The following is a 26,437-nucleotide window of genomic DNA, read 5'->3' on the forward strand; positions in this document are numbered from 1 at the left end:
AGATTGTTTGATCTGAAATGACATTCTCTTCTTTTTTTTTTTTAAACCCCCTTCCTGTCACAGAACGTGCCGCGCATCATGGTGCAGTCGGCCAGTGTTGAAGACGGCATGAGCAAACACCAGCAGCCAGTAAGTTCTCCAGATGGTGCCATAGGTATCTATATGTACCAGGGATGCAGGGGGGTGGGCTATTTGTGGAATATGGTTTGTTCTTCCCTATCCTCTCAATGTTGGTCTTAAATAATATATGTTAGAAAATGTGTGTTTTCCCAGAAGGAGCGGCTGAATTCAGTATGATTTTAGCTTTACTTGTTTACTTGCAAACACTTTTCCTGCTCTTACGTATTTTGTGAGGATGCATGGTACTAAAACCGAGGCTGTTGTCGCCTGGTAATTTATTCTACATACAGCTGAAGAACTATTGTAATTTTCCCAAATAATCTTTTAATTTATTATATAAGATTTGAATGAGATTTTAGATGGGTAGAAAACCTTGAGTCTATTGCAAAGTTGGATTTAAGACTTAACTTTGGAAAGTGATGACATTTCACACAGGACGTCAGCCTTTGGCTGTGTTTTGAGTCACTAACACAGTTGCTGCCGTGGTGTTCCCAAAGGTTCCCATAGAGGAAATCATTCCTGCCGACATCCAAACAGAGATCCCCAGATCCATGCCCCTCCCACCGCCAATCATCCTGGAAACGGAAGTATCCACCCCCAGCCCTGTGAGCGAAGCTTCCAGTGGTTACATGTCGACCAGCTTGTCTACAGTAACGCTGTCAGAGGTCTACACGTTGAGCTGGGACCTGCCTCAGTCAGCCGGCTTTGAAATGGTGCCAGATGAAGAGGAGGAGGACATTAAAATGGCACAATTTGACACTGATCCTCAGTCTTTACTTGCGGACCAATCAGAGCCTCAGGAGTCATCATTGCGGGTTGTAAACGGCGAGGCGGCCGCAGAGAGGACTGACGTACCACTGTCTGAACCAGATGATACTCCATCAGATTCTAATCTGAGTCAACAGGAACCAAGTCAGTCTCCTTCAGTCCGGTTGAAGGATCAAGGAGAACTTGATCCAGCTGTAGAGTCAGGCTTATCAGGTGAGACCAGACAAAAACGAGACTCAACAGCTGACCAGATTGGATTAGAGAGTTCTGAGCCAGTCAGAGACTCAGTGGTAGTACAGGACGGGGAAACCAAACAGGCACAATTATTGCAAACAGACCACTCAAAATCAGAGACCGCCGTGACAGGAGAACTCGAGCTACCTGCCCCAGGCCAGACACAAGCTGAAACGTCACTCCTTGATGAAACACAAGCGTCTGCACAGAAAGTTCAAACTCAAGTGGAAACGACACTCCCACAGCCTCAGCAGCCCAAACAAGACAGGGCCCAAGATCCAGCTCCAAACCTGATCTCAACTTTGTCTGGAGACTCAGCTCCTGCTCCAGGATCACCTGGAGACTCAGCTCCTGCTCCAGAACCTCCTGAAGACTCAGCTCTTCAAGCTTCATCAGAGGAACAATCAGCTCCCGAGGCCTCAGACCCAAACAGCTCCTCCATCCTGATCTCATCCTCAGCGACACATGAGGTCCAACAGGAACCATCTGCCGATGAATCTGTGAAAGCTCCCACTCCTCTGTCCAACATTCAGCCTTCCAAACCCGCTGCCTCAGCAGCCAACCCCTTCAAGATTCAGAAGGTAAAGTCTTCAGAACTCAAGTCCTTTCATGGTATACTGGGTGAGGAGGACACCGGGCACGTGGACCGGGCCAGCAGCCTTGGAGCAGCTCTCAACCTCTCTGTGCCGATGGAAAGTCTGGAAATTATCTCGGACTCTGAGGAGGGAGATGCATCTGCTGCTACTGTTCTTCCTAAGTGGTTGAAAGAAGGGGAGTTTGTGACCGTGGGGACCAATAAGAGTGGTACTGTGCGATATGTGGGACCCACAGATTTTGCAGAGGGTACCTGGGTGGGAGTGGAACTGGAGGTACCAGCAGGTGAGTGGGACAGACCTGAGTTTTAACTGGTTTGATCTCATTCTTTATGAACATTTTACTGAGTTTGATCATCAGTTTAAACATCTAACAATCCTTTATCGGTCCTTCTCTAGGAAAGAATGATGGCTCAGTGGGCGGTAAGCACTACTTCCACTGTAACCCCGGTTATGGAGTACTGGTAAAGCCAGACAGAGTGACCCGCGGCGGGGCCAAACGCAGACGCCAGCAGCAACAGCAAAAGAGCCGTAGTGCCAACCTGTCTGGATCCAGTCCGAACCTGGCAGCCCTCACCGCTCTGGCCAAAGGTGAAGCCGGTGCAGCATCAGGCAGCCGCAGCAGCAGAGGAGAGAACCGCAAGTCCTGGAACACTTGACGTTCCCCGGCTTCTGCTAAACGGTTAATTGCTAGACACCCACTCAGCCGTCACCCAGCAGCCCGGCTGATGTGATTATAGGGTAAGTTTTCACAGACAGAGCGACACAACCGTGTTTTACTTGGCCAGATTTACCACAGACTTCACTGTAAATTTTGGCAACGCAAGATGAGTCACTCCTCGCTCCTCTGTTGGGAGAGGGAAACGATCAGATATTAATATTTTATCCTCTGTTAAACAGCTGTATTACTGCTTTTTTTTACCACCTGATGTTCTTAGTGGTTGGAAACGTCAGAGAAACATTGAATGTCTTATCAGAAAATGTGAATGTCTTAGGTATGAACCTGCATTTTAAAGGTATTATCTGTAACACCCAGAAAACCCTTGGTATTAATGACACTGGTGGCTGTTGAGTGAACTGCAGTCTGCAGTGCTGGTTGCTTGTTGACACTGGCACAGACTCTATTTCTAAGCTAACATTAGCTTGTGTTGCACATTGTTGGTGCTGTAGGACAGTGGTGCAGAGGCACTGAGGCCAGGCACTCTGAAGCCACAGCGAAATGTCACAGCGATTAAAGAAAACAGTGATTAACACATGGAAACAGCTTCACATTCTCACATGGAATGTATTTATTTCAGTGACATTAGATAAAAGTCAAAGCACTGCCTCAAAATCAGCACATCACCTTTCACATGTTTAAAGTACCTGCCAGGGAAAAAAAAGACTATATTTACCTAAGGGTCAAATATTAAAAGTAACATAAGTTCACTGGATTAACCCAGATGACTCCAGAGGCTAAACAACACCTTCATGTGTTCATACCTCTACTGTTCAAAATACACTCCGCAGCTTGTGCCTTGAAGTACTATGACTACTACTACTACTACTCAGCAAATGTGCCTTACAGATAAACCACCAAATTCAGTTGTGTTGGTAGGTTTAGAGCTTTTCACTGACTGTTAAAGAAGCTTAGTTTAGCTGTTGAACGTGTATTTGTACTGTTTTACAAACAAACTTGCACTCTCCCTCTCTCTCTCTCTCTCTCCCCCCCCCCCCCCCCCCCCTCTCTCTCTCTCTCTCTCTCTGGTACAAATTCTACTGAAAGTGTTTTTTTTAAATCAGCTTTTTCCCATCAGGTGAGTGTGTGTGTAAAGAGAAGCGTGTGACATGTTTCTAAAAACTTTTTTTCCTACTAAGTAATTAAATGACACTGTTTGGGAGTCTCGTGATTGGTGCATGATAAGGATACTTGAGGGATTTTGTTTGTTGTTGTTGCTTTTAGTATTAATTGTTGTCTGGTAAATAAGATTTTATACAAATGCATTCATGTTGATCACTTTGAACAGCTGAATGCTTATTTATTTAAAGATGAAGATGAGATATGGTTGATAATGAAAAGTAAAAAAAATTTTTTTTTTTTTATCAGTGCTAAATAAATTTCATTCTGATCATATCAGCCAGTGTGTGATGTATAACTGTGTATAGATTTGAGTATTTGTTACCAAAAAGACTGTAAAATCCAGACAAGGTTTCATTGATATAGCTTTATTCTCTTGTACATTATATATATCATACTAAAATAAACACAAGTTAAAAAAATGAACAAAGAAACTGTACAAAAAATGTATATATACTACATCTTAATTACAGAACAGTCTACTGTCCAAAAAAGGCACTAAATTCTGAAATGGGCAATACAGTAATTTTGAACATAACTAGATTGGAGATTGATACAACAGCATTCAGTCCTCATTTTCAGAGCTATACTGGGATGAAGTGGATGGTGTTTCACAGGGGGACACAGAAGGACATGTAGACATGTTGACCCTGACACACCACAAGAGGACACCCCTTCAGAGTAAGCACCATCAATGGAGTATGCACACCATCGGGCTGGGGGAAACCCGTTTTCAGGTTTCAGTCTGGGTTTGTTTGTTTGTTTTTTTCTGTTTCCAGTTTTCTCCTGGAAAACCACAGCATCTTTACTCGCACCTGAGGGTTCTTTCTTTCATCCTGTCAACATTTCTGTCGAGCTTGAACTCTCAGATAAAATACTGCTGGATTAAAACTTGTACTCGCTAATTGGGCCATGGAATCTCTTCTCAAACACGAAGGCAATTCGTTTAAAAGTGTCTCATGCTGAGAGAATAATCTCTAAACGCACTCTTTGTTGTCTTTTCCTTCCACGCACGACTTATTTCACTGTTTCTAACTGACAATATTCTTTGTGTGGGGAGAGAACATCGCACCAAACTCCATAGGAAAAAAAAAAAATCCTTCAAGTAGAAACAGTAATAGTGTTTTAACAACATACACTTGATGTTTGGCAAGTGAGTAGTGTGAATCAATTAGTAAAGAGTTCACCTCATTCAAATTTAGTTTTCAGTGTCAGTGGCCAAACCCACAGTGAATTAGCCCTCTGTTCTGTTTCTGTAACAGTTCCAGACATATAACACATTTCACCAAACTGTGAAATCCAAACAGTTTTATTGTGTTCCCAAACACTTCAATAGTAGGGCAATGGAACACAATGGAACTCTGCATTATATTTGCATACAAAGCTAAATGGAATCAGTATCTAGTGATAATGAGTGTAATCAGAAATGTTTCTCTAAGCCACATTCTATGAATTATGCACTTGTGTTTGCAAAACAGAAATCTGTGCTAAAATACTAGATTTCACTATGAAGTTTGGTGTGACGTTTAAAAGCGAGGATAGCACATACTGGGGCTTTGATTTCATATGATAAAGGTGTCAGAAGCAGCGGTCCTAAAAAAAAAATTTTCTTCGCACCAGCCCCTTTTATTATATATTGGACGTTTGTCTTTTCAATGGAAGGCTCGGCGGGAGGGAAGGTCACATTTCAAGCTTAGTCAACAGCGATACTTAATTTTCATAAGGTGCATCATTTTCGTCTCTCACACAATAGCTTACCAGCTCAGACACAAACGGGGAGACTGTTGTTCAGTCAAATAAAAGGTGACACAAAAAAAAAATTAAAAAATTGTTTAAATGATAATTGAAAAATAAGTCATGGAGAAATTAAAAAGCTGGATTAACAATACAAGCATGTTTCATTTTAAAACATATGTCATTCTTTTTTTGTACATTAGCATTTAAAAAATGAGTATAAATACATATTGTTTTTTTATCTTTCAACCCTTTCTTTTAGAAACACAGGCCTCAGTACTGAGTCACTGTATTGCGGCTTCGTAAAATCCGGAAGCAGTAGAATTAAATAGAGTTTTACTAGACTAGAGCCCGGGGCTGGAATCTATTCTGCTATCAGGATCCAGATACCAGATCATGTGATATGTTGCCAGTGTGTGTGTGTGACAGTTTAACACACGAGGACCTGCATTAGGTTCCAGGTTCACTGCTTTGATTCTGCTTTGTAGAATATTTTCCCAATTCTCCAAAACCATCACTAAGGCAGGGCTTCTTTGAAAGAAATAGTTTGACATTTAGGGAATGTCTGTCCAAAGGTAAAAAGAAAATCCACCTTCCACCACTTCTACAGCTCATAAATAATCACTTTGTATGTTTAATCCATAGAAAAAAAAAATGAGGGGTTGAGTGCTGTGAGTTAGATGTGAAGCTAGACCCCAGGGACAGCTTAGTTTAGCATCAAGAGAAAACACCAAACCTGACTCTGTCCACAGGTGTCTGCTTACTAGCACCTCACAAGTTCATTAATTAACACAGTGCATTTTGTGTAACAGTATAAAACTTGCACAGGAAGTCTCAGAGCCAAAAGAAACATTTTTAGCATATAAGCACCCGTGAAATCATAATTTGTTATTTTTGCACTTTGTTTCTTTTTGTACAGCTTTAATAAAACAAAACACAGCATGTTAGTTAGTGAACTTTACAGGTGCTAGTTAATTATTTTACCTGTGGACAGAACCATTGTGCTAAGCTAACAACCTCCTGGCTCTAGCTTCAGATTCAGCGTACAGATATGCGTATTAATCTTCATTTAATGCTTGGAAAAAAGGCAAATATATATATTTCCCCAAATATTCAAACTATTATTTCATCTTTTTCAGCCTAAAGTAAAATTTGAAGATATCAGTCTTAGACTGACAAAGTGCTAATGCCTGACAATTAGTGATTAGTTTAGGAAAATTTCCATCCTGGGCGCAAAAAAAAAAAAAAAGAAATATATAGTGGATAAATTTCCCATATCACCACTTTAAGTGTCTTTGATTCTGATTCCCTTCGAGGTGGTGCTTTGACCTTTGAGGCTTTACAGATGTAATTAAAAAAAAAAAAAAAAAAAACGCCTCAGAAATTATTCTGATATATTCTAAACCCTTTCCAGTGTGAATTTAGTCTAATTTGATATCACTGATATTAAATCTAAAATCTTCTGAAAGCACATTCTTTAGGCTATTATAAAGAGGCAGCGTCACAGAACAAGTAGTAGTAAATAGCTTAGGGGTATTTTATGTCTGGCTGCTAATACCTATCTTTACTGACACAGGCCTGCTGTAGTGTCAAGCCCACACACGGCGCCGCACTGGCTTGAGAGGCTTCGCTGAACATGAGAAAACAACTACACACGCCAAAGGAGTTAGTAGAAATTGCTTTGGATGAATGTGAACACCATTTTCAGATCAGCCGTAGCTTAGCCTCTTAGCTTTTTAGCTCAGAGCATCTTTTCCTTTGGCATGGATGACGTTTGAAAACAAAGCACAGTTCCCCTTATTAGATAGCTTAAGTTTGCTTGATTATCACATTGACCCTAAAACTGATTCTCATAGACTCGAATACAATTCACAATAGTGTCACCGGGAAGCTAAATACCAAGGCAAAAATGATTGTATATCCAGTCGCCATTTGGGCTAAGAACATAAAGAGGGAAATGCAAAGTGAAAGAAGTTAAATCACGGCTGCTGCTGGATATAAACCATAACATTATTTCTGGTATTTTCTTTTTTTTTATGCATACTAAAAAGCTTATTGTTTTTCCTTGTCAGGAAATAAACTCTGAAAACCTGCTGTATATGGCAAGAAAAAGTAAAGGTGTGGCTGTCTGTATGAAATTAAGGCTACTCTTTGTTTTAAAGAGGTTTTCATCCAACAGCAGCTCGACTGCAGGAAAACAAAAAGCCGTTCCACTGAGGAATGTTATTAGCTATAGAGGGTGAAGACAGTGACTGGATAGTTCTGTCTGCCGATATGATCCTTTCTGACAGCCTCAGTGCCGGAGGAAGAGAGAGAGGACACCCCTCTCTCCATCCATCTTTTCCGAGACGACGGCAGGAGGCTGCTCTTTCAAGGAATTGCACAATGAAGAGGGTTGAAATTTGAGGGGTAGTTAGGTAGGTACCACACCATGAGGTGAGTGTGACTGAGAACCATAAGAACCATATATATATATATTATATATACAGTACACGTTATTTTTCTGAGGTTGACGTTGAGGTGAGAAAGACTGAGGATCGGCTCAGACGACCAGGCTGGAGAGGGGAGGAGAGGGGGAGTAAGGAAGAGGAGAGGAAAGAGAAGAGGTATCCTGTGAGGAGAGAGAGTACTGAGGGGAGAGAGGGGAGTTCTTGGGAGACGCAATCCCAGACGAGAGCCACCGTTTTGGGGTGTGTTAAAGGCCTGGGTTGCCCCCCTTTTCGTCTTTCCGTGTGTGTGAACATTTTCACAGAGATCAGAGGACATACAGTGACCCGTCTCCGCAAGCTGTGTCAATATATCAGGGAGGGTGGGAGGGGGGTGGGGGTTGTGGGTAATTACTGTTTACATGGACTCTGTGGGAGGAGGGAAGCTGAGAGAGAAGAAACGGTTAGCAGGGAGGGGGGGGGCTGATTGAGGGACAGATTCAGAAGGTTTACTAAGTAGCATTATTTTAGTCTCTTTTTTTTTTTAGCCCCCCTCCCCCATCCATCTTTTCTACTCCTCCTTCCCTTTCTCCTCTTGACTCTGTCATTTCTCTCGGCTGCTCCCTCCATCCCAGCTCCCGTGCGGTTCATTCGTCCTCCAGGGACTCCGTCTTGATGTCGTTGGGGACCCCTCCGGTTCTGGACAGGGCCAGGATGGTGTGGTTGACGGCGGCCATCTCCACAGCGAGAGAGATGGGGTCCTGGTGCTCGCTGTGCGCTGCGCTGTCATCCTGGCACAGGGAGGGACACAGAGCACAGCGGTGGATCAGATTGAGTCCAGTTCCAGGTAAAGACCAACTGACTGTCTGAGTGTCCAATCACAGCTTAGCAACCATGACAAGGGCATGGCAGGCCTGTAAAGCTTTGGATGTCTCTACATGTCTCTGTGTGATGGTACCTGTGTCGGTGAGGTCGGCTCCAGTCGGTAAAGGCCAAACGGTCGGCTGAGAGGTCTCTTGTCAAAATAAGGCAGGTCACAGGCCTGGAGGTGTTTCAACAAACAGGATCACTCAGTTAGCTAGCTAGCATCGGAAAGTGCAAATTCAAGTTTAACTTAAGAAATACTTCAAAATATACACAAGTACTTCTTCTCTTTCTCTGGTTTGTAGAGCTGCAACAGATGAAACACCCCCTGTGTTCATCATTAGCTGCACCAGTTAACTGTTTTTGCTTTTTGTTTTTTTTTTCCCAGCAGCCTTAACTTGACAGGAGAGTCCAGTTCATGTTGGGAAATCAAGAATAATATAAGCTACAGGGCTTTAAAGTGAAACACTATCCTCATCTGTAGGTTTCCACAATAACTCAGAGCGCTGCCTCTTTCTGTTGCTGCAGCTTAGTTTCCACTGGTTACAGACAGAAAAAGAGAGGAGAGTGAACTTTAGTTAATGAATGTGCCTTCAGCAACCATTTCCTCGCTAAAATAAAGAGCTTTATGTGCCGTCTATAATTGGGGGAGGATATATTCAGAGTTCATCTGAAGGAAAACCGCGGTTCAAATGTTCTTGGTCTGTTTTCTGTGAATGTGTGAACAGTAATGCCACAACATTCAGCTCCCGAACAAACAACGCAAGCTGCTGATTTCAATCAACGCAACTCGAACCAAAGAGAGAGAAACTAATCAGTAAAGTCAACTGATGTGTTGTTTAGCTGTGATGAAGGACATGTAAAATGCATGATCGCATTGGACTAATGACTGGAATACTGAGCATTGTCCAGGAACAAAGAGCTTTTTGCCAAGGGACAGATGTGAGAGTCTGGCGAGATGCTGATGCATAAAAACAAAGTATAAAAACATGAATAAATAAAGTGAGACACAGTAAAGTACAAAATGAAGACATAAAACTGTAATACGAGGAAAAGTCACCTCTTTCTCTCCCCTCAAACCAGTGGTTTACAGTGGAACATAAATCTGGTTTTATGTGTCTTTTGGGATCCTTAATCACTCTCTACCTGCTCTGAGAAGTCATTCCCATCGATGTCGTCGCTGTTGGAGTGTCCCCCGGGACTCTGGACGTCTATCCCATGACTCTCCAGGATTGTGGCTTCTTGGAGGAAGAGGATGGATCGTTAGATTTACGATGGATCACTGATAATGTCCCTCATTACAAACTGCAGAGCACTGAGTCCAAACTTGTACCCGTCGGGTACTACTGCTGTTACCGGGGGGCTACGGGGACGGACTGTGAAGCTGAACTAACGTGAAAAAATAGAAATTATGATTTGGTTTAAAAATAAATAATCAGCTGACACCAGAGTCTGCTGTGACATATGAACACTGTGCTGCATTTAGCTAGCAAGTGAGCAGAGAAGTCAAAGCACTGAACTAGAAGTGATGCTAAAGTAGTAACAAATGAACTTTAAATATTCAGCTGAAAGCGACAAGTCATCGGCCGAGATATTTAGCTAACAGTCATGGATAAATACAGGAATAACGTCCACATTCACATCATGAATCAGGATAAATAAGAGCCATGTTTTAAAACGGCTCTTATTTATCATGGTTGATGGTGCAGATGAAAGGGTGCTCGAGCTGTTATCTGACAGGGCTGTGGAGCAGTGTCACACCACACAGGTTGGTGGAGGGTTACAAATTACCGCACATCAGCACAGATTTTGGTCAAACGATACCGAATGTCATCGGCGGCTTGTCGTCTTCTCTACTGAGCCCTTTGGCCGTCAGGTTCTGCTTCACAGATCTAACTGGCATCTAGGTTATGAGGATACTTTACATTACAGACATCAGCTGACTGATAGACCACCATTAACCTAATTACAGTGATGAAATGAATTAATGGTCAGCCATTTCAGAGCATGAGAAGAATGTTACAATTGCTGTTATTAAATATGAAATAGTTACGTTAACACAGAGGATGTAATTACATGTGCAGTGCACTACAATTGAAAGTCTCCATGGAGTTTTGTGCCCCCCCCCCCAAAAAGCCACATTACCAATGTTAGCCCGTCTCTTGATTTCTTTGCGACGATTGGCGAACCAGTTGTAAACTTTCAGGGAGGTGACCCTCTCCAGATCAGACAGCTTCTTCCCTGAAACAAATCACATGACAGTCTCATCACTCACTGCATCTGAATCTGTTCCACCGTCACGATGATGGGTAGTGTTTTTGTTATCTATCTGTTCCCTCGAGCTGCGATTTGTACTTCTATAAACACAATTGTTTTACAGCTGATGACGGTTAAAGAATTGCTCAAAGGAAATGACTTGATTCCATTGCATAAGGGACAAATCACACGACAGATGTGACACAGATGTTATGTTAATTTTAGAGACCCCAGTCCCAAAGACATTAGATCCTGAACCTCAGCCACAGCCACCAGGGTCTTCTGCAGACTGGTAGAGTAAGATGGGACAAAACCAGAGTGAAATGAAAATCTGCTGTGTCTTTGTTTTCATTGAAACATGGCTACACAGCTACTTTCTGGAGCTGTCCCACCAAACAGAGACTTCAATCATGCAAATTTAAAGGCTGTTTGGCCAAAGTTCCCGTTTGCTACAAGAGGAAAAAATACATGTACGTTGTTTACATCCAAGTTCATGCTGCTAATGTAAGAGTGCTCATTCTTACCCTTAAGGCTGTGTGGTGTTTGTATGTCTATGTTGCACTGAGGCCCACGAGGAGCGACAATCAAATGTATAAAGTGTGTTTTATGTCAAAGACTAATGTCTGACAGATGTTCAGAGTATCTGCAGAATATAGAAGAATAATTATCCTCAGGACATGAAGCTATTGTCCATAATACAGAACAGACCATCTGTTCATATTTGGGTTGTGTTATAGTCCCAGTTCCTTGCAACAGTTGTGTGTAGTGAGTTGTGATTGGTGTAGCTAATTCTCAGTTTGTGTTAATGTGCATTATGTTACCATGTTACCATCTATGCCAATCTGACCTCAGACTTTATTACATGGAAATGAATGTAGCTTTGCTAAATAATAATTATACTAATGCCTATTCATTTGCACTCTTTTTTATTTGATTATATCTCAGAACCACATACAGTTTCATATTCAACCTGTCATTGATTTGGTATCTTCAACAAATGGATTTGTTTTTGAAGTTTGTTTTTTTATTTTTTTTTTAAACACACATTCCTTGTTTGTATGATTTACCTGGTTTCTGAATAACAGCATTGCAGGCGTTTGCAATCTCTTCCCGTTTGGCCTCATCAGGGTACTGGTTGTCGTTGAAGTAGCTATAAATAGCAGAAGAGCCACAGTGATTTAATTAATTTCACTACACAAGGACTATGTCAACAAGCCAGAGTTACTGCTGTTAGTGATCTACTGTACGTGTCACAGGCTTCGTTCCTTCGCTGTCCGGCCATTTTATGGGACAGTTTGCAATGTTTCCTCAATTCCACGTGGAAATAAGTGAGAAGTTATGAAACAAACTCCCATTTATCATTTTTAATCTAATGCTTCTCTCCCTCCTTTCTCCCCCCTCACCTCTCCATCACGGCCAGACACTCTTTCCTCCAAGTGAAGCGACTTCCCCGACGCAGACGGAAGGTACCAGGGGCAGTGGTGAGGGGGGGCGGAGTTTGCCTCCACTCCATCTCCTCCAGAGGCAACGGAGCCGGCCGCATGTTAAGGGTGGCACCTAAGGTAAGAAGCAGCAGAATCACTGATAAGTGATCTGTCAGGAAGGAGTGGAGCCACAGTCAGCCTCAGGAAGAGACAGTCTGCAGGTGTGTTTGTGCCTGTAAGAGTCTAAAAAAAAAAAATGTCGTCAGAATGAGTGTAGTGGCTGTTTTGACAGATGAACTGAGCCCAGCACACAGCAGCCAGAGAGCCCATCCCTCATGAAAATGTACGCGAGAACGCACGTCGCCTTATGCAAATCTCACAATATATTCTGATTATAAACTTGACAGAATAGTGCTGACAAAGACTGTGCTGCCTCATCTCAACTCATGACCACAGCAGAAAGCAAAAACACACAAAAGACACTGAAAACCCATAAAACTGGCAACATAAAAGAGTGGATATATTACGGGGTCAGCAGCTCACCCTCATTCTCATAACCTAATCTGACACGGACACTGTCAACGTTGCCTAACTGGGTCACCCTGCAGAAGACCATATTATCAGAACGGCATGAATGGGGCATCACTTTTCTCTGCAGCAGTGACGGAGGTGTTGTGTGTGTGTGTGTGCTGGGCTGGGCTGGGCTGAGCTGGGCCGGGCTCAGTCTGGCCATAAATAGCATAGAGCAGTTTCCAGTGCTGACGGTGTTGGCAGGGCTCCACCGAGGAACATGCCGCAGAGGACAAGGCGTGGGATGTCTGCTGCTTAGCTATAGGTTGATACAGCACGTCCACGTGTGTGTATACACACACACACACACACGCTTATGCAAAGTCAGGAACCAAAACCAGCAGGAGGCCTGTTGTTTTTGCTGTCAACCATTTACAGTGCAGTGTGGGTTTAAAGTTGAAACGTGTGCAAAACAACAGAAAGTCATCTTTTGACTATGAGTCTTTGTCTATAGCAGCAAACTAAATATAATTACTTCACCAAGAGAACGTAGAAGGTTAATGTTGGTCACCTGTGTAAACCCTGATTTCTACTGAAATCAGATTCAGTAGGATTATGGCATAATCAAGGTTTCAGAAGACTTGGGACTTGGACTTCAGTCAGACTGAAGAAATGAGAAACTGAGATCTGACCCGATTTAAGACTTGAAATCAAAAGCATTTGAATCTCAAACTGGGTCTTCACAACAAACCAATGAGAATTAACACGTACGATTATCACTGAAATGAATATGACGCCCTCATGGCCTAAGCCTCGCTGACTCACCTGAGTAACACATTAACAGGTGATTTCAGATTTCTTGTCGCGGTAATGTTTACTGTAAGGCTGATGCATGTTTAAACAGAAGCAATTAGCTTTACTTCTATCCAGGATCTTTCCATCTATGATTATTGATGTTTCCCACACCACAACAGCAACTAAAGCCGGCTCCTACAAAATGCTGCCGTTACAGTCTACCCCTCCTGTGTCTCCACCTCCTCCGATTCGTTTCATAAGTAAAGATGCTCCTGCTAACGTATAAGACATTACGTGGAATTGAGCCATCATCCCACAGCACCACATCTTACCATGAGACGCTAGCTACGTCTGCTACCTCATTAACAGTCTAAAAGGAAACTGTAGGCAGCAGAGTGTTTACCCACTATGCTTCCTTTCTTTGGAGCTGCTTCCCTGCTGCAATTAGTGAGGCACATTCTACTGCCGTCTTTACATCCAGGCTTCAAGCTCATCAGCTTTTTTTTTTTTTTTTCATTCGGTCGACCGCAACTTTGCACAAGTTTCTTTGATGGTCCTGATGAGGACACTGACAATGCTGCCGCTGTCTGGCCATGCAGGATTCAGACATCCGTCTTCTGTTTACTCAGTACATTTCATTTTGTTGCCCTCTTTTGGCACCTGCTCACCGTCCTGGACGGGGGATCCCTCTCTGATGTCCTTCCAAACTTTGCTTCCATTATTAACCACAAACCTTGAATAAGCTCTGCAAATAAATGTGACCAGAACACACACAGAGTCGGGAGGGAGCAGTGGGTGGGTGGTAATAGAGTCAGATGTACCTGGTGTGGTTTTCTCCAGCGTGTACCAGCGGTAGAAGGCCCTCTTCTTCTGCTCACTCAAGTCAGAGCCATGCTGCAGCAGCCAATGGGAGATCCTGCTCTGGCTGATGCCTGGAAAGCAGCCAGACATCGAATTACAACAGAGAGTTTTGCGTCAACCCCTGGCACAATTTGTAGAGAACCCTTAGAAGAAGTCAAGAGAGACAGAGTGGAATACTAGAGGAGAAAAGTGTTTTCTCTCCTTAGCTCTGACTTTATTTCTTCTCCAATCACTTGTCTCTCACTCAAGATGTAGCCACAGAAGGTACTGCTCGGCACTCGGACTAGTTACCACGGCCAAGTTACAGTAGAGCCACAAAAAACGTTTACAAAAAATGACAAAGAACACTGGAAGACATCAAGGATCTCAGACAGAAGTCAAAGAGAAAGAGGAGCCGTCATCTTCTCCAGCTGAGACTAGTGTCAACGAGGGCATAATGAAAGCTGCTGAGATTCTCTGAGAGCTGAGAGAATTACAGAGAGAAAATCAGGAGTCGTTAACTGACACTAAGGCCTCGTTATCTAAGACCAGAAGTGGCGGTAATGGACCTGAAACAAGAAATGGAGAAACTGGAGCACAGAACCGGAAAAGCTGAACAACTGAAGATACTGGCCAGCGACACGAGAGGGTGCTCCAGTACCTGGTGGGACAGGAAGCTACCTTCACCAACCTGTGCAATGACCTACAGAACCATATGCTCTGTAATAACCTGAAGATGGATTTACCAAGTTCCCAAAGACAGCGAGAAGGACGACATGGCCCAAGATAGGACCAAAATCTTACCAAAGCTTTGTGTTTTTTTTCTCTTTGGTCTGTGGTTTGGATGGCACGTAGTGCACGGCCCCCAGAGAGAGTTAGAGGTCACTTCTCTCTTATACAACAGAGGCTGGGTAAAATACCAGTGAACTTTATTCATGGTCTTACTATAATTTGCAACCAGCTGGGTTTTTGGGAACCAAACATGTTTATTATGTTCAGCTAAATTTGTCCGTTAAGAGTTCTTAGTTCCATGACATGTATGAGAGTCTACACACTGGTGTTTAGTAAATCTGAAAGAGCAGTCAGTTATCTAAACCAGAGGATGGTACTGGGTGAGGAGGACTTAGCAGACAATACATTAGATGTAAACAGTAAATGGGAACTGGGCCGTCAGTACCATCACTGGACACAAGCAGTGGGAGGGGGGCCTGGGTATCTTGGCGTAAGTGCTTGAGTAACATACTTGGACAGAATTTGGTCAGAATTTGAGAATGATACCACTGGCACTTGCCAAATATGACAATAAATGACACTCTCTGTTGGAGAGGATGTGATTTAATAGCAGCTGGATTACAGGTGTTTTGGGAGGAGGTAAACAAAGAAATGGGGAAAATTCTGAACCTAGAACCACATCAGTTGATTCTAGGCAATGCTTGTCTGTAAGAGGAATTGGGAAAAGGTTACTGAGACCTTCATTTCAACATTTGGCTCACAGCTCTGTCAGCTGCAGAGTCAATCACATACAACAGCAATAGAGGCAGTTACACCAGCATCTGGTTCATGAGTAGTTTAGCCAGCTCTGCTAACATTCAGCACTGGGGCAGAGAATATTGGAACAACAAACAGAAACAAGTTGTGCTGCTTTGCCCTTCATTTCTCATCACCTTCCTATTTTTTTCTCCATCACAGTTTTGTTTCGTTGTCAGGTCATTTTAAACCCAGACTCAGTTTGTAAAAGTTTAACTGTAAAGTTTACGGTCATGATGTTAACCTGCTTTGCTCTGCGTATGATGACACAGTTTCAAAAAGAAGTGAAGGCTGATAATGAGATTCAACTCAGAGGCTTCTGAGCTGCTGATTTGAATCATCAACGTTTAGGTGGAACCCTAGCAAATGATAATGTGATTGCCTGACGTGTCCAGGAATCAATAAAGGAACTGGAAAATTAGGCTTTCTACATGAGTCACTGTTTGACACAAATTGCTTAACATGCAAATGTAAATTTAAATTGGAAAAAAAAGAGACGTTTAACAATCAATTCATGTGCATGACAGACAAACTGCTGGCAACAGAAAGCACTTAAAAATCAACAACATTGTTCCAGAGTGTGTACTAACCTGTAACTTGTGCCACTACTGCCTGAGAGATCCTCCTGTTCCCCAGGAACGCTTTGATCTCCTCCTTCACCATGCTGCTGTCCCTCCTGCAAACGCACACAGCACCACCATTTAATACACTGTCAGCAGCTACATCGCGAGCCGCAATGTTTTATTTCACAGGGGCAAACATACAGAGAACCACCAAATTGTTATAAACTTAGTAAGGCGTAGTAAAACCTAACTGACAGACTGAAATCCAAAAGATGTGTAGCAAAGATAAAACGCGCAGATGACTGCTGCAGGCCAGAATTTCAGCTTTTATTTTTTCACAGTTTAAAATGGATTTACATGTTCAGTTCTGGTGAAAGCTGGCGTATCATTATCTACTCAGCATTAACGACAAACGCTGACATGTTGTATTCTTTTGCTGTGGATCCTGTGCTCCTTTACATCAGACTTAGACTTAGTTGCTTTGTTTCTGATGCCTTTGTTTCATGTCAGATCATCAAATCGGCATTTTTGTATTGCACCTATTTATGAGAAAACTATTAAACCGAGGCTCCATGTTAATCTCAGCTGCATTTGGACAGCATTATCAGTGTATTGTTCTTTGTTTTTGTTGCTCCCACACAATCAACGCTGCATTTCAGAGGCACACAAAGGCAGCGGCTCCATAAAATTAAAATGAACTGAACCGCAATCAAGTAATCTATATTTTCCAATTGTATTTGGTGGATATGTTTCCACTATCTCAGTCCTCAGCGGGGAAAAAATAAAACATGCAGAGACTTGCAGGAGTGGTGGGTGGTGAGTGAACATGTGCAGTCACACAGTGTACCCACCCTGCTTTCTGGCTTCAAGCCCAATCCCCTCCCCTATACATACACAATAACACACACATACATGCACATTCACGCACCAACAAGCTTATGGCTGTCTTGGCTTAATTCCTCATCCTGGTGCAGATTGTGAACACCTGTCTCCCGACTTATCCATACTAATAGTGCATACTTTTTTTTTTCTATAAACACAGGAAGGCATTTCCAGCGGGCGCCTACACCACCCAACTTTAACAGCACTGCTGCTCAAACCATACAATCACAGCATCCTTTGAACCCGTCAGTATCCCAGACTCACACAGTCAAAATGGAGAACGCATCAAAGTCCTGAGTGCTCTGTTAGCATATTTCTGAAATGAAAATGCGTCACGACTCTTGACATCCAGCATCAATATCCTCCACACCAGCCTCTTGCGGCGCAGCTAAAATTAGAGCTCAAAAACGCTGCTTGTATCGACACCAGTGAATCAATGTAGCACAAGCTGCTGTACAAGACTGAGGAAGAGTGGGAAGTGGAGGAGGGAGAAGGCGTGGGTGGGTCAGGCGGGGGGGGGGGGGGGGGTAACTCAAAGGCCGAATCCCTGCAGAGACTGAAATGTGCACTTAAAAGTGAGAAAAATCAGAAGGGCACCATGGGATTGTTGACAAGCTCAAACCTCATGTCACGCCCCCGCAGCCCTGCTGAGCAAGACGCTGGAGAGTCCTACATGCGGAGAGGACGAGGGCTTTTGAACGCTACTTAACTTCTTGGGCTGTCTAAAGAGGACAAGTAATGTAATGCAGAGGCAGCGTGAATGAGCAACGGGACAGCTAGTGCAGTGCTGAGGATGGTAGCCTGAGCTCTAAATGCTCTATTCTTATTCTGACTGGGCAGCTGGAAGGCAGCAGGAGCCCACAGCAGTAGGAGGAGCGGACTAATGTGTTAAGTGCTAAGAAGAAGAAGAGGAGGTGGCTCACATGTGGACTGTGATAGATTATGAACACTGACGCTGTCAGAGTAACAGGCCTGAGTAACTACTGACATGATTCCAAATGTCAGTTACTGTGTGTAATTTCATGTAATGTTTCCAGAGGTGCACGACTGAAAGGCTTTTTCTCTTCCTTCCTTAGAAAAAAATGTCATCCTGAACCCTGAAGGCTTCTCCAACGTTTCCCACAGTGCACTTCCCTTTTTATATCTCAGTTGACTGTACACATAATCTCAGCCAGAACACCTTTATGGCTGTCCGTTATTCTCATACGCCGTTATAGAATATGCATCTTTATGTGGCACATGCTGTTCAAGATAAATGTACTAATCCCAACCGTCATGTGGTGCTGCTGCGCTCAAGAAATGAAACCCCAGCCAGCTCCCTTCCAAACAACACGTCGCCTTTTCTGTTTTTTTCTTTGTTGGTTCGACTGTGCATCTTTAGCTGTCATTTATATTGATGCTATTTACTAATTGTTAATAAACTCACAAGTGAACTGCAATACAGGCTCAATCCTGCCTCTAACTCTAGCTAAAACACTTTGCTGATTAACTGATTAGTCAATAAACAGAAAGTTAATCAGCAACTATTTTAATAGTTGCACAAAGTTATAAGAGTCATATTTCAAGCACAGATGCCAGTGATTCAGTGGTTCCAGCTTTTGCATTGTGGGGGACTTGCTGCCTTTCTTAGCCTTGAGTGTTAGTAATTGTGAATATCTGTGTGGTTTGGCTTGATGGTTTGACAAAAGAAGATGTCACCTAAGGCTTCAGGAAATCGTGATGACAGCTTTCACCATTTTCTGACCCAGACAATTAATTCAATCAATCCATTGAGAAACTAATTAATTGATAATAACAACAAGATGCACTACTAGAGTCAAGGGACTGTTCTGCCTACTGCACGTATAAATGGCCAGCTGTTGTAGCTATCTAAGGGGTCCCTCTGTAGCTCCACCACCTCTGAAATCTCACTGCACATCAGGGCTACAGGACTCCATGGAGCCCATAACAACTGTGATGGATTGGCTTGATCTGTTCCCATTTCCAGTAGTGTAACACCCTGTCTGTGCAAACTTTCTCTTTACTGATCATTTCATTATATGACTTAATTATAGGGTAAGTACACATCAGATAAAAAAAGCGTTTCAGCACAACCAAAACTTTCCCAATAATGACAATGAATGCAACAATAAAAAAAACACTGTGATGGCAAAACCATTTTCAAATGATCAAATTGTAGTGAACACAGTCTGCAGCCATGGACAGATTCATTTACAATACCTTAGCAGGTAAATCAACCTTGGACTAGCTCCTGTATCAAGGGCTTAAATACTTTTTTTTCTCATTTAACATTAAACTTTTATTTTAATGGAGGCTCCACAACAGCTGCTAAATGGACTTTGTGGTGAGAAATGTTTTCTCTACAAGATCAACTAACAACTTTGAACCTAAACATGGACAAAAAAAAAATCCTTTAAGTGCTCAGAAACAAATCTTGACATCAACAATTCCACAGCAAGTAGGGAAACTCCATCTGCTCATGAAGTTCATGTTACATGATCCAGAACGCCAGAACTAAATGGATTTTGGGGAGATTTTGGATTTTTTTTTCTAAACTTCTGTTTACAAGGTCACAAATTAGCTTTGAATCTCAGTTTTTAAATTTGTGTGCGTTCTAAATAGCAGCTGCACACAATGGCGCTTCAGTGGAGTTTCCAGTTGGCACTATTTAATTAAGCCTGACATAAACTGTGCTTTCTTGTCTCCTCGTTGTAGGCATTACTGCCAAAAAAGATGAATCCCTGACTCCAACCAAGTGGCCACCGCAACACTCAAGCTGTTGAAAATAAAAATACATTATTCAGAAAAGGCGGATTAGAGCCTTCAAGGTTGCTTTTAGAAGCGCCTTTAGTGCTTTCTTGTGCACTTTATACAAAAGAACATTTTGTGAAAAGATCACTCACACTGATAGATACGACGACCATTTGTTCATTCATTCATTCATTCATTCACTGTTCATTTCATACAGCAAGGACAGTGTGCTGATTTCAAACATGGTATGACTTGATGAATGAAGTCTTTCACACTAGCAAAATGCAATTCATTTAAGCTTTGAAACTATTAGACAACCGCAGTCTCAGAGGACATATAGTCTTATTTGTATATGTTGTCCAGTTCTACATGTGCCAAACTCAAGTTTGGCAAATGGCTCAAAGTGAAAAGTTACGAACACAAAGTTTTAGAGCTCACTTTGTCCTGACACTACTGACCTCATGAGTTCCTCCACCTTGTCGTCAATGTCCAGGTCTTCTTCTGTAGCTTCAAACCCAAAGGCCCGTGCTGCAGCGGCGCTGTTCACTGGATATCGTGGAGGAGACAGCTTCCCGTTGGGTGTAGCAGCTAAGCTATCGCGCCCATTCTGTGACAGTGCCACCAAGGAGACTGGTGATGGCAGGATAGCAGAGGGCGGTGGCGGCCCTGGAGGTGGGGAGGTGTCGTAGCTGTTGCTAGGAGATGGCGAGAGCCCCCCGCTGCTGCCGAACTGCGTTTGTGTGGCGGTAGAGATTTTGGAGGTTGTAGAAGAGGCGGCGGCTGCAGAGTGGTCGCCAGCGCTTCCCTCGCCGCTGTTGATGGCGCTGTTGTTGCCGTTGCATGACACGGAAGAGGTGGTGGTTGCCGAGGCAGTGTTGTTATTGTTGAATGATGTGGTAGTTGTATTAGAGGCAGAGTTGTTGGTGCAGCTGTTTGCCCCGCCTACTCCGTAGGAGGACGAGGAGGAGGAGGAAGAAGAGGTGCGGCGGCCGAACTTGTCGCCGTGCTCCCGGTCCAGCCGGTCCAGAGTGTCAAGCGCATGCAGGATCTCCTGCTTGGTCATGCCGGTGCGTCGCAGCCGCTGCAGCAGATCTATCTGCTCAATTGTGAAGCGCGGCTCCTCACTGAACTCAGACATCCTGCTGCTGAATGAGAGACAAGACAGACAGGTTGTGAAACAGAGGAAGAACGAGAGGAGGGGAAAGGAAACAGGAAATGCAGGGGGAAGTTAAGGAGAGGAAGTGGCTGTTGAGGATCTAGAGGGGAAACAGGGAAAGAAAGAGAGATGGAGAAAAGGAGGAGCAAGGACGAAAGTCAGGCAGAAATGAGACAGATGAAAGGATGGTGGAGGCAAGGAGGAAATGAGAGGATTAAGTAGGAAACAGAGAAAAGGAACACAGTTGCAGATGGGGAGAAAATGAGAATGATGGGAAAGGAGAAGTGAGGCAGAGAACGGTAGTGGAGGAGAGTTTGAGGGGTAAAGTAGAAAGAGACGAATGGGAAAGGAGAAAAACTGCACGAAGAAAATAAAAAGGCAGCAGATAAGAAAAGGAAGACAAGAGCGAGAGATAGAAGTGTGAAAGAAAAAGGGAGGGAGGGGCAGGGCATAAAAATCTGCTATTTTTGGGAACCAGCAGGCAACACACGCAGAGTGCCAGAGTCACCTTGACAGCTGATGCTATCTTAACATTCTGACTGCTGTTCTTTAAGAGCTACAATATATCCCCGGCTCTGCACACCACCCACGCTGTATGTTTTTCATAAGCAATTTGCTGTGCTCAAAATCAATGCAACTGGAATCAGACTGCGGCAGATTTTCCATCTTGTGTGCCTGCCCGACCTATGCTGATAGGATAAATGGTTTAAAAGGGGTCACCAGCATTCTTCTACATCTGTGTTAGTCTGAACTGTGCAGAGGACAGAAAAAAAACTAAATGACTTGAGAGTATATGCAGTGTTTTAAGGTTATCATAAAGGAAAGTAATATGACTCATGAGTATAAGCCTTTAGACGTATGTAACGTCAGGATTTAATAGAAGGAGAACAATTGCCAGCATTTAAGACAGTAAAGGGAAAGGCACTTTGGGTCAGCACTGAAATACATTACTTCTATACCACAGAACAGCTTAGTAACAATGGTGAACATTAACTAGTCTCTTAAGTTGTCATTACAAATTCATTAGGAACACTACTAAAGCTGTAAATCATTATCAACCACAGTTACACTGCAAAACCTGTGACGTGCAGGAGAGATGAGCCACAGCTCTCAGACCAGTTACATGCATAGCACTGATTTTAACACGTACACTGATTTTAACACGTATGTAAATGCTATTCTGTGCAGTCACATTCTGTGCTGCAAACCAAACGATGGGTAAGAAATCATTACCCATCCTGTTTAAGTATTTACCAAGTTAACTATTCACTTTGGCTCAAGCTGGTTTAACTGGTTGAGACACAAGCAAACATTGAACCTTTTATAAACTGATGCCCCAGACCAGTATACTGTAGGTCAAATAACAGGTGTATAACCAAGAGCGAGAGAGTGGAAAAAAGTTTATGACTGAATCCTTCTTCTGTCTAATTATAAGACAAGAGCAGCTGAAATGGAGCTGTCTTTGACAGCTGGTCAAACACCATTCCGTTTGTCCACATCATCAGCGGGTTTGATAATAACTTTATAAGAGTCCAATCAAGTTCAGAAACTCAGAGAGGAATAAATCACAGTTTCAACGTTGGTTTGTTCATCATGCAAGTAAAATCAGACGAGGTATTCTTACCCTTAAATACGGGGTTGCATGCACCAGATACTCCCACTGCAAACCAAATTCCCGATTCTATATTGTCCCAGTCCTAAATTTGACCATAGTCCCCGGTAACTCTTCTTCCTCCATGTGTTTTTGTTTTGCTGACTGTGGGGCCTGCAGTGAGAGCACAAATCTGTCGCTCGTGTCAGCGCTGCAGGAAAGCCACTGGTGATGCCAGCTTTCACGCCCTTTGCCCAAAAGCTAACGTTAGCAAATGTCTCTGTGGCAGACGGACGATACCCAGTGTAACGTTAAATGAGCCCGCTTCCAACCCTCCAACCCAGAACGATTTCAGTCTTCTTCAGTACCGCCGCCGCTGACTTTATACTGACAACAGTCCGCTGGCATCACAGGGGGACGGTTAGCAACTTCACACAGGCTATTTTGGTAGCAGTGAGGTTTGTGGAGTGATTAGCATAACATGCTAGCCATGCCAACGCTGATACTAGCTGACGTTAGCCGCTGTCGCTGGCTAGCGAACGTTTGATATTAATAACATCACTTTCAGTGTAGTAGATAGCTAAGTACATGACTTACCTCGGTTCAAATCGTCCACTTAACCATTTAACTTTGCAACTTCAGCAAAGACCCACTGTGTCTTTTACTGCAGCCGAACAATAAAGCAATTTGATAACTGTGCCCCGTCCGACCCTTTTCCAAGGATTTCTAATCAGAGGCGAATTATTTGCCTCTCTGCTTTGTCTGTCTGACAACAGCCATATTGACAACTAACACCTCCGAGTAGCTCTGAGGGAACTGTAGTCTTACTCGTACAAAGGCCTCTACCACCCCGTGCCGTCCTTTACAGTAAAAACTACAAGTCCCTGAAACGAGAGAGAGGGGGGAGCTGATGGCTCACTGATCTACAGTTGTCACAAAAGGCGATGCAGTTTTTAATGTGGCCACAGCGGCTGGCTGCTCCTGTTAACCCTGCAGCAGCTGCTGCTGCTGGAGTTGTAACTGGCACTGAGGCCACTCACCAACACCTACTGACAGGTATAACTAACAGATTACATGGTAACAACATTACAGTTAATACAGTTTTTCAGGTTCTGACTGATCTGTTCAGAAATTTGATTGTAGTTTGGAATTAAAGTTGTTGCTCAATTGAAAAACAAGGTAACGTGCATTTATTATTTTTTTTACTGGACTAAAATTACTAATAAAATTGATGGTGCAGTAATCAACTGAAGGATTTGGAGCATATCACATTCGGCAGCTTTGCTGAAAACAAACTGGGGCTACACTTTAATGATGACCCAGACTCTCCAAGATGTAAGAAACCAGCCTCATTAATCACAGTATTATTAACTACACAAAACACGTGTATTAAGATTGTTAATGAAAGATAGTGAAAAAAGACAGTTATGGATATTAACAACTGCCAGCTGGGTAGAGTGGATGACTACCACAGGGCACCAGATCACTTCTGGAGCTGAATAATCTCCAAGGTGTAAGCAATCATACATGGCATCATCTCCAAAACCAGACCCACCTAAGTTACAAACAGTTCCAAAGTATAGGCCTATTTACATATTTTTAGTTCTTAATGTTTCAGATGTGCTGGACCAAGCTGTTTACTCAGCTGGTTTAGGAGGAAGAAGGTCAGCAATAAGGAGAAATTAAAAGAGGCTTAATTCTGGGGAGGAAATGGATCCAGGTGGCTAACTTAGCATGCGCATCAATTAGACATTTCAACTGAAAAACACAGCCCATTTAAGTTAACCATTAATATATTTTTTTGCTGTGCTGTTTGCTCTGCTTCATTTCAGCCTGCACCTGCTTTGCCTCTGCGGAGTTGTTGCAATTATTATCATTCTCTGTACACTACAGAAAAACAAGTTTGGTGACACTATGTTGTTGCCTTTTCTTTATTGCTAAGCTATACTGTTTTATTCTTAAACTATTCATAACTCACTGTTTGGACAATAATTGCTTACAAATGCTTTGAGCTTGTATGCAGCGGGGAAAGTTTTTGTGTCAGGTAAAATTCTGTGGATGATAATTTTCTGATTCGTAGTTTGATCCAGAGGTCATGCTGGGAAAATGAGAGCAGGGCAAAGTGAGTGACAAGTGCTCTGCTCTCCTTTAACGACAGACAAAGAGCTTTTGAACAAGACATTCAGCTCTGATCTGCCACGGTGGAGGTGTTAAGTAGTCAGATGCATTTTAAAACATTTGTATTGCACAGTACAATATGATTAATATTAATGCTGTGAGAGCAGGCATCTGTGACCTAACAGTAATGCATAATGCATAATGGACTCAGTGCTCATATAAGGTGCTTATGAGGCCATATTTAGAGTCTGCTATATGAGATACACTATAGCTTTCACTTAGAATGGAGCTCCATGGATTTTGTAAATGAAGTGTGAATGCGGCTATGCACAATCTGTGCAATTTGCTGCACAGCCTAGTAGTCATACTGCCCCCATGTGACAACAGTTGTCAAAAAATAATCCGAGGAGAATAAATGAATCGGTCTGTATTTGCCAATATGTCTTGTTTTGTCTGTCTGTGTGGCCTGATCTGATAGATACACATTAGAGTTATCTTTTATGGATTTCAACAGTTGAACCCACTTAAGTCAGTGTAGATGTGGGGCAGAAACGAGGTTAAAGGCCTGCTGAGTTTCTGTAAGTGCACTAAAATGATATTTGTGGGGATTTTTTAAAATGTTCTTTCTACAGTGCAGCTGAATTGGTTTCTTCACTGCAATCCCAGCTGTTAAACTCCTGAAACAAATAGTTTTTTTGTCCATAAAGAGGGAAGATTTTTTTCAACTCTAGATAATAACCAATTTTTTTCTCCATTTCTCCAAATGCTCACAATGATAACTTGTTGTGCTTTTTTGTGCTTTTCATTTCTTTTTCTCATTTGAAGTGATTTTTGGGGGGAAATTTGGGAAAACAGGAGTAAATGTCACTTACAAATTTTCAGGAATGTTCATTTATTGAACTTGAGTTGAATCTCAAGCTTTTATGAGGTTTCATCTATGCAAACATTTTTGTGTCATAGTGTCTTTTGACCTTGGACTCGTGGAGTGTACAACTATACATGCGTCTTAGGCAGTGGACAACTATTTATCATATAATATATATCTCTCTTCTTTTATGTTCAGTAAAACTATTGTGTCCAAGATGATGATCTGTAACCACAACAGTTGTTGGAGTAAATCTAATCCTGTTTAAGCCAAAGCAGACTGCTCAGGCTATAAAAAGGACAGGTTTTTATGAGCCATAACCCTGATGTACTATCATGTAATACACTTTTGAACAGCAGAGGCAAACTACAAACCATTTTAAAGGTTTGTAATTTCTCCGACAGCTTTTTATTTTTTATTTTATTTTGCCAGTTCCCTCCCTGTTTCAGCTGTTATTTTTGTCTTCCATCTCATCCCATTCATTCTGCTCATTTACTGATGGTTGCAAAATGCTCTTGTCAAGAAGCGCATTGCTGCCATGACTGTTATGGAAGACTTAGGAGGCAAACTAAAAATATTATTT

The 26,437-nt window shown here is 42.6% G+C and overlaps 3 protein-coding genes across 10 annotated transcripts in view; 2 read left to right on the plus strand and 1 right to left on the minus strand.

The window, feature by feature from the left end:
• Positions 1-2,994, plus strand: part of LOC121199367 (kinesin-like protein KIF13B) — a 30,808-nt gene extending 27,814 nt beyond the window's left edge. For all 7 annotated transcript variants that reach the window (XM_041063973.1, XM_041063974.1, XM_041063977.1 and 4 more), the window contains 3 exons: positions 64-129; positions 618-2,001; positions 2,115-2,994. In XM_041063973.1, coding sequence (XP_040919907.1) covers positions 64-129; positions 618-2,001; positions 2,115-2,374 — 1,710 coding nt within the window. In that variant the 3' untranslated portion in view covers positions 2,375-2,994. The remainder of the gene's footprint in view (positions 1-63; positions 130-617; positions 2,002-2,114) is intronic.
• A 916-nt stretch (positions 2,995-3,910) lies between these two features.
• hmbox1b (homeobox containing 1 b) lies at positions 3,911-23,625 on the minus strand. 2 transcript variants are annotated; one of them, XM_041063991.1, is made up of 10 exons: positions 23,469-23,625; positions 20,583-21,269; positions 16,519-16,604; positions 14,383-14,493; positions 12,236-12,389; positions 11,900-11,982; positions 10,722-10,817; positions 9,723-9,814; positions 8,671-8,754; positions 3,911-8,503 (listed from the first exon to the last, which is right to left on the minus strand). In XM_041063991.1, the coding sequence occupies exons 2-10, from the start codon at positions 21,260-21,262 to the stop codon at positions 8,360-8,362; spliced, it is 1,530 nt and encodes a 509-aa protein (XP_040919925.1). In that variant the 5' UTR covers positions 21,263-21,269; positions 23,469-23,625; the 3' UTR covers positions 3,911-8,359. The 2 variants fall into 2 exon arrangements, with proteins under 2 accessions (XP_040919925.1, XP_040919924.1); XM_041063990.1 differs by having other exon boundaries at positions 9,723-9,817.
• The window catches only part of disp1 (dispatched homolog 1 (Drosophila)), a 92,317-nt gene continuing 74,310 nt past the window's right edge, over positions 8,431-26,437 (plus strand). The window contains exons 1-2 of the mRNA XM_041063981.1: positions 8,431-8,559; positions 12,253-12,394. The gene's annotated coding sequence lies outside the window, so the exon portion shown is untranslated. The remainder of the gene's footprint in view (positions 8,560-12,252; positions 12,395-26,437) is intronic.

The sequence above is a fragment of the Toxotes jaculatrix genome, chromosome 19 (genome assembly GCF_017976425.1).
Source record: "Toxotes jaculatrix isolate fToxJac2 chromosome 19, fToxJac2.pri, whole genome shotgun sequence".
In the NCBI taxonomy this organism is placed as follows: Eukaryota; Metazoa; Chordata; class Actinopteri; family Toxotidae; genus Toxotes; species Toxotes jaculatrix.

Bases quoted from the DNA above. Each gene is read 5' to 3' on its own strand.
- hmbox1b (XM_041063990.1), bottom strand. From the start codon at position 21,262: ATGTCTGAGTTCAGTGAGGAGCCGCGCTTCACAATTGAGCAGATAGAT. The intron at 10,818-11,899 runs GTAAATCATACA...GATTTGTTTCAG, and splicing joins TGCTGTTATTCAGAAACCAG to GGAAGAAGCTGTCTGATCTG. The intron at 8,504-8,670 runs GTACCATCACAC...TCCCTGTGCCAG, and splicing joins AGCCGACCTCACCGACACAG to GATGACAGCGCAGCGCACAG.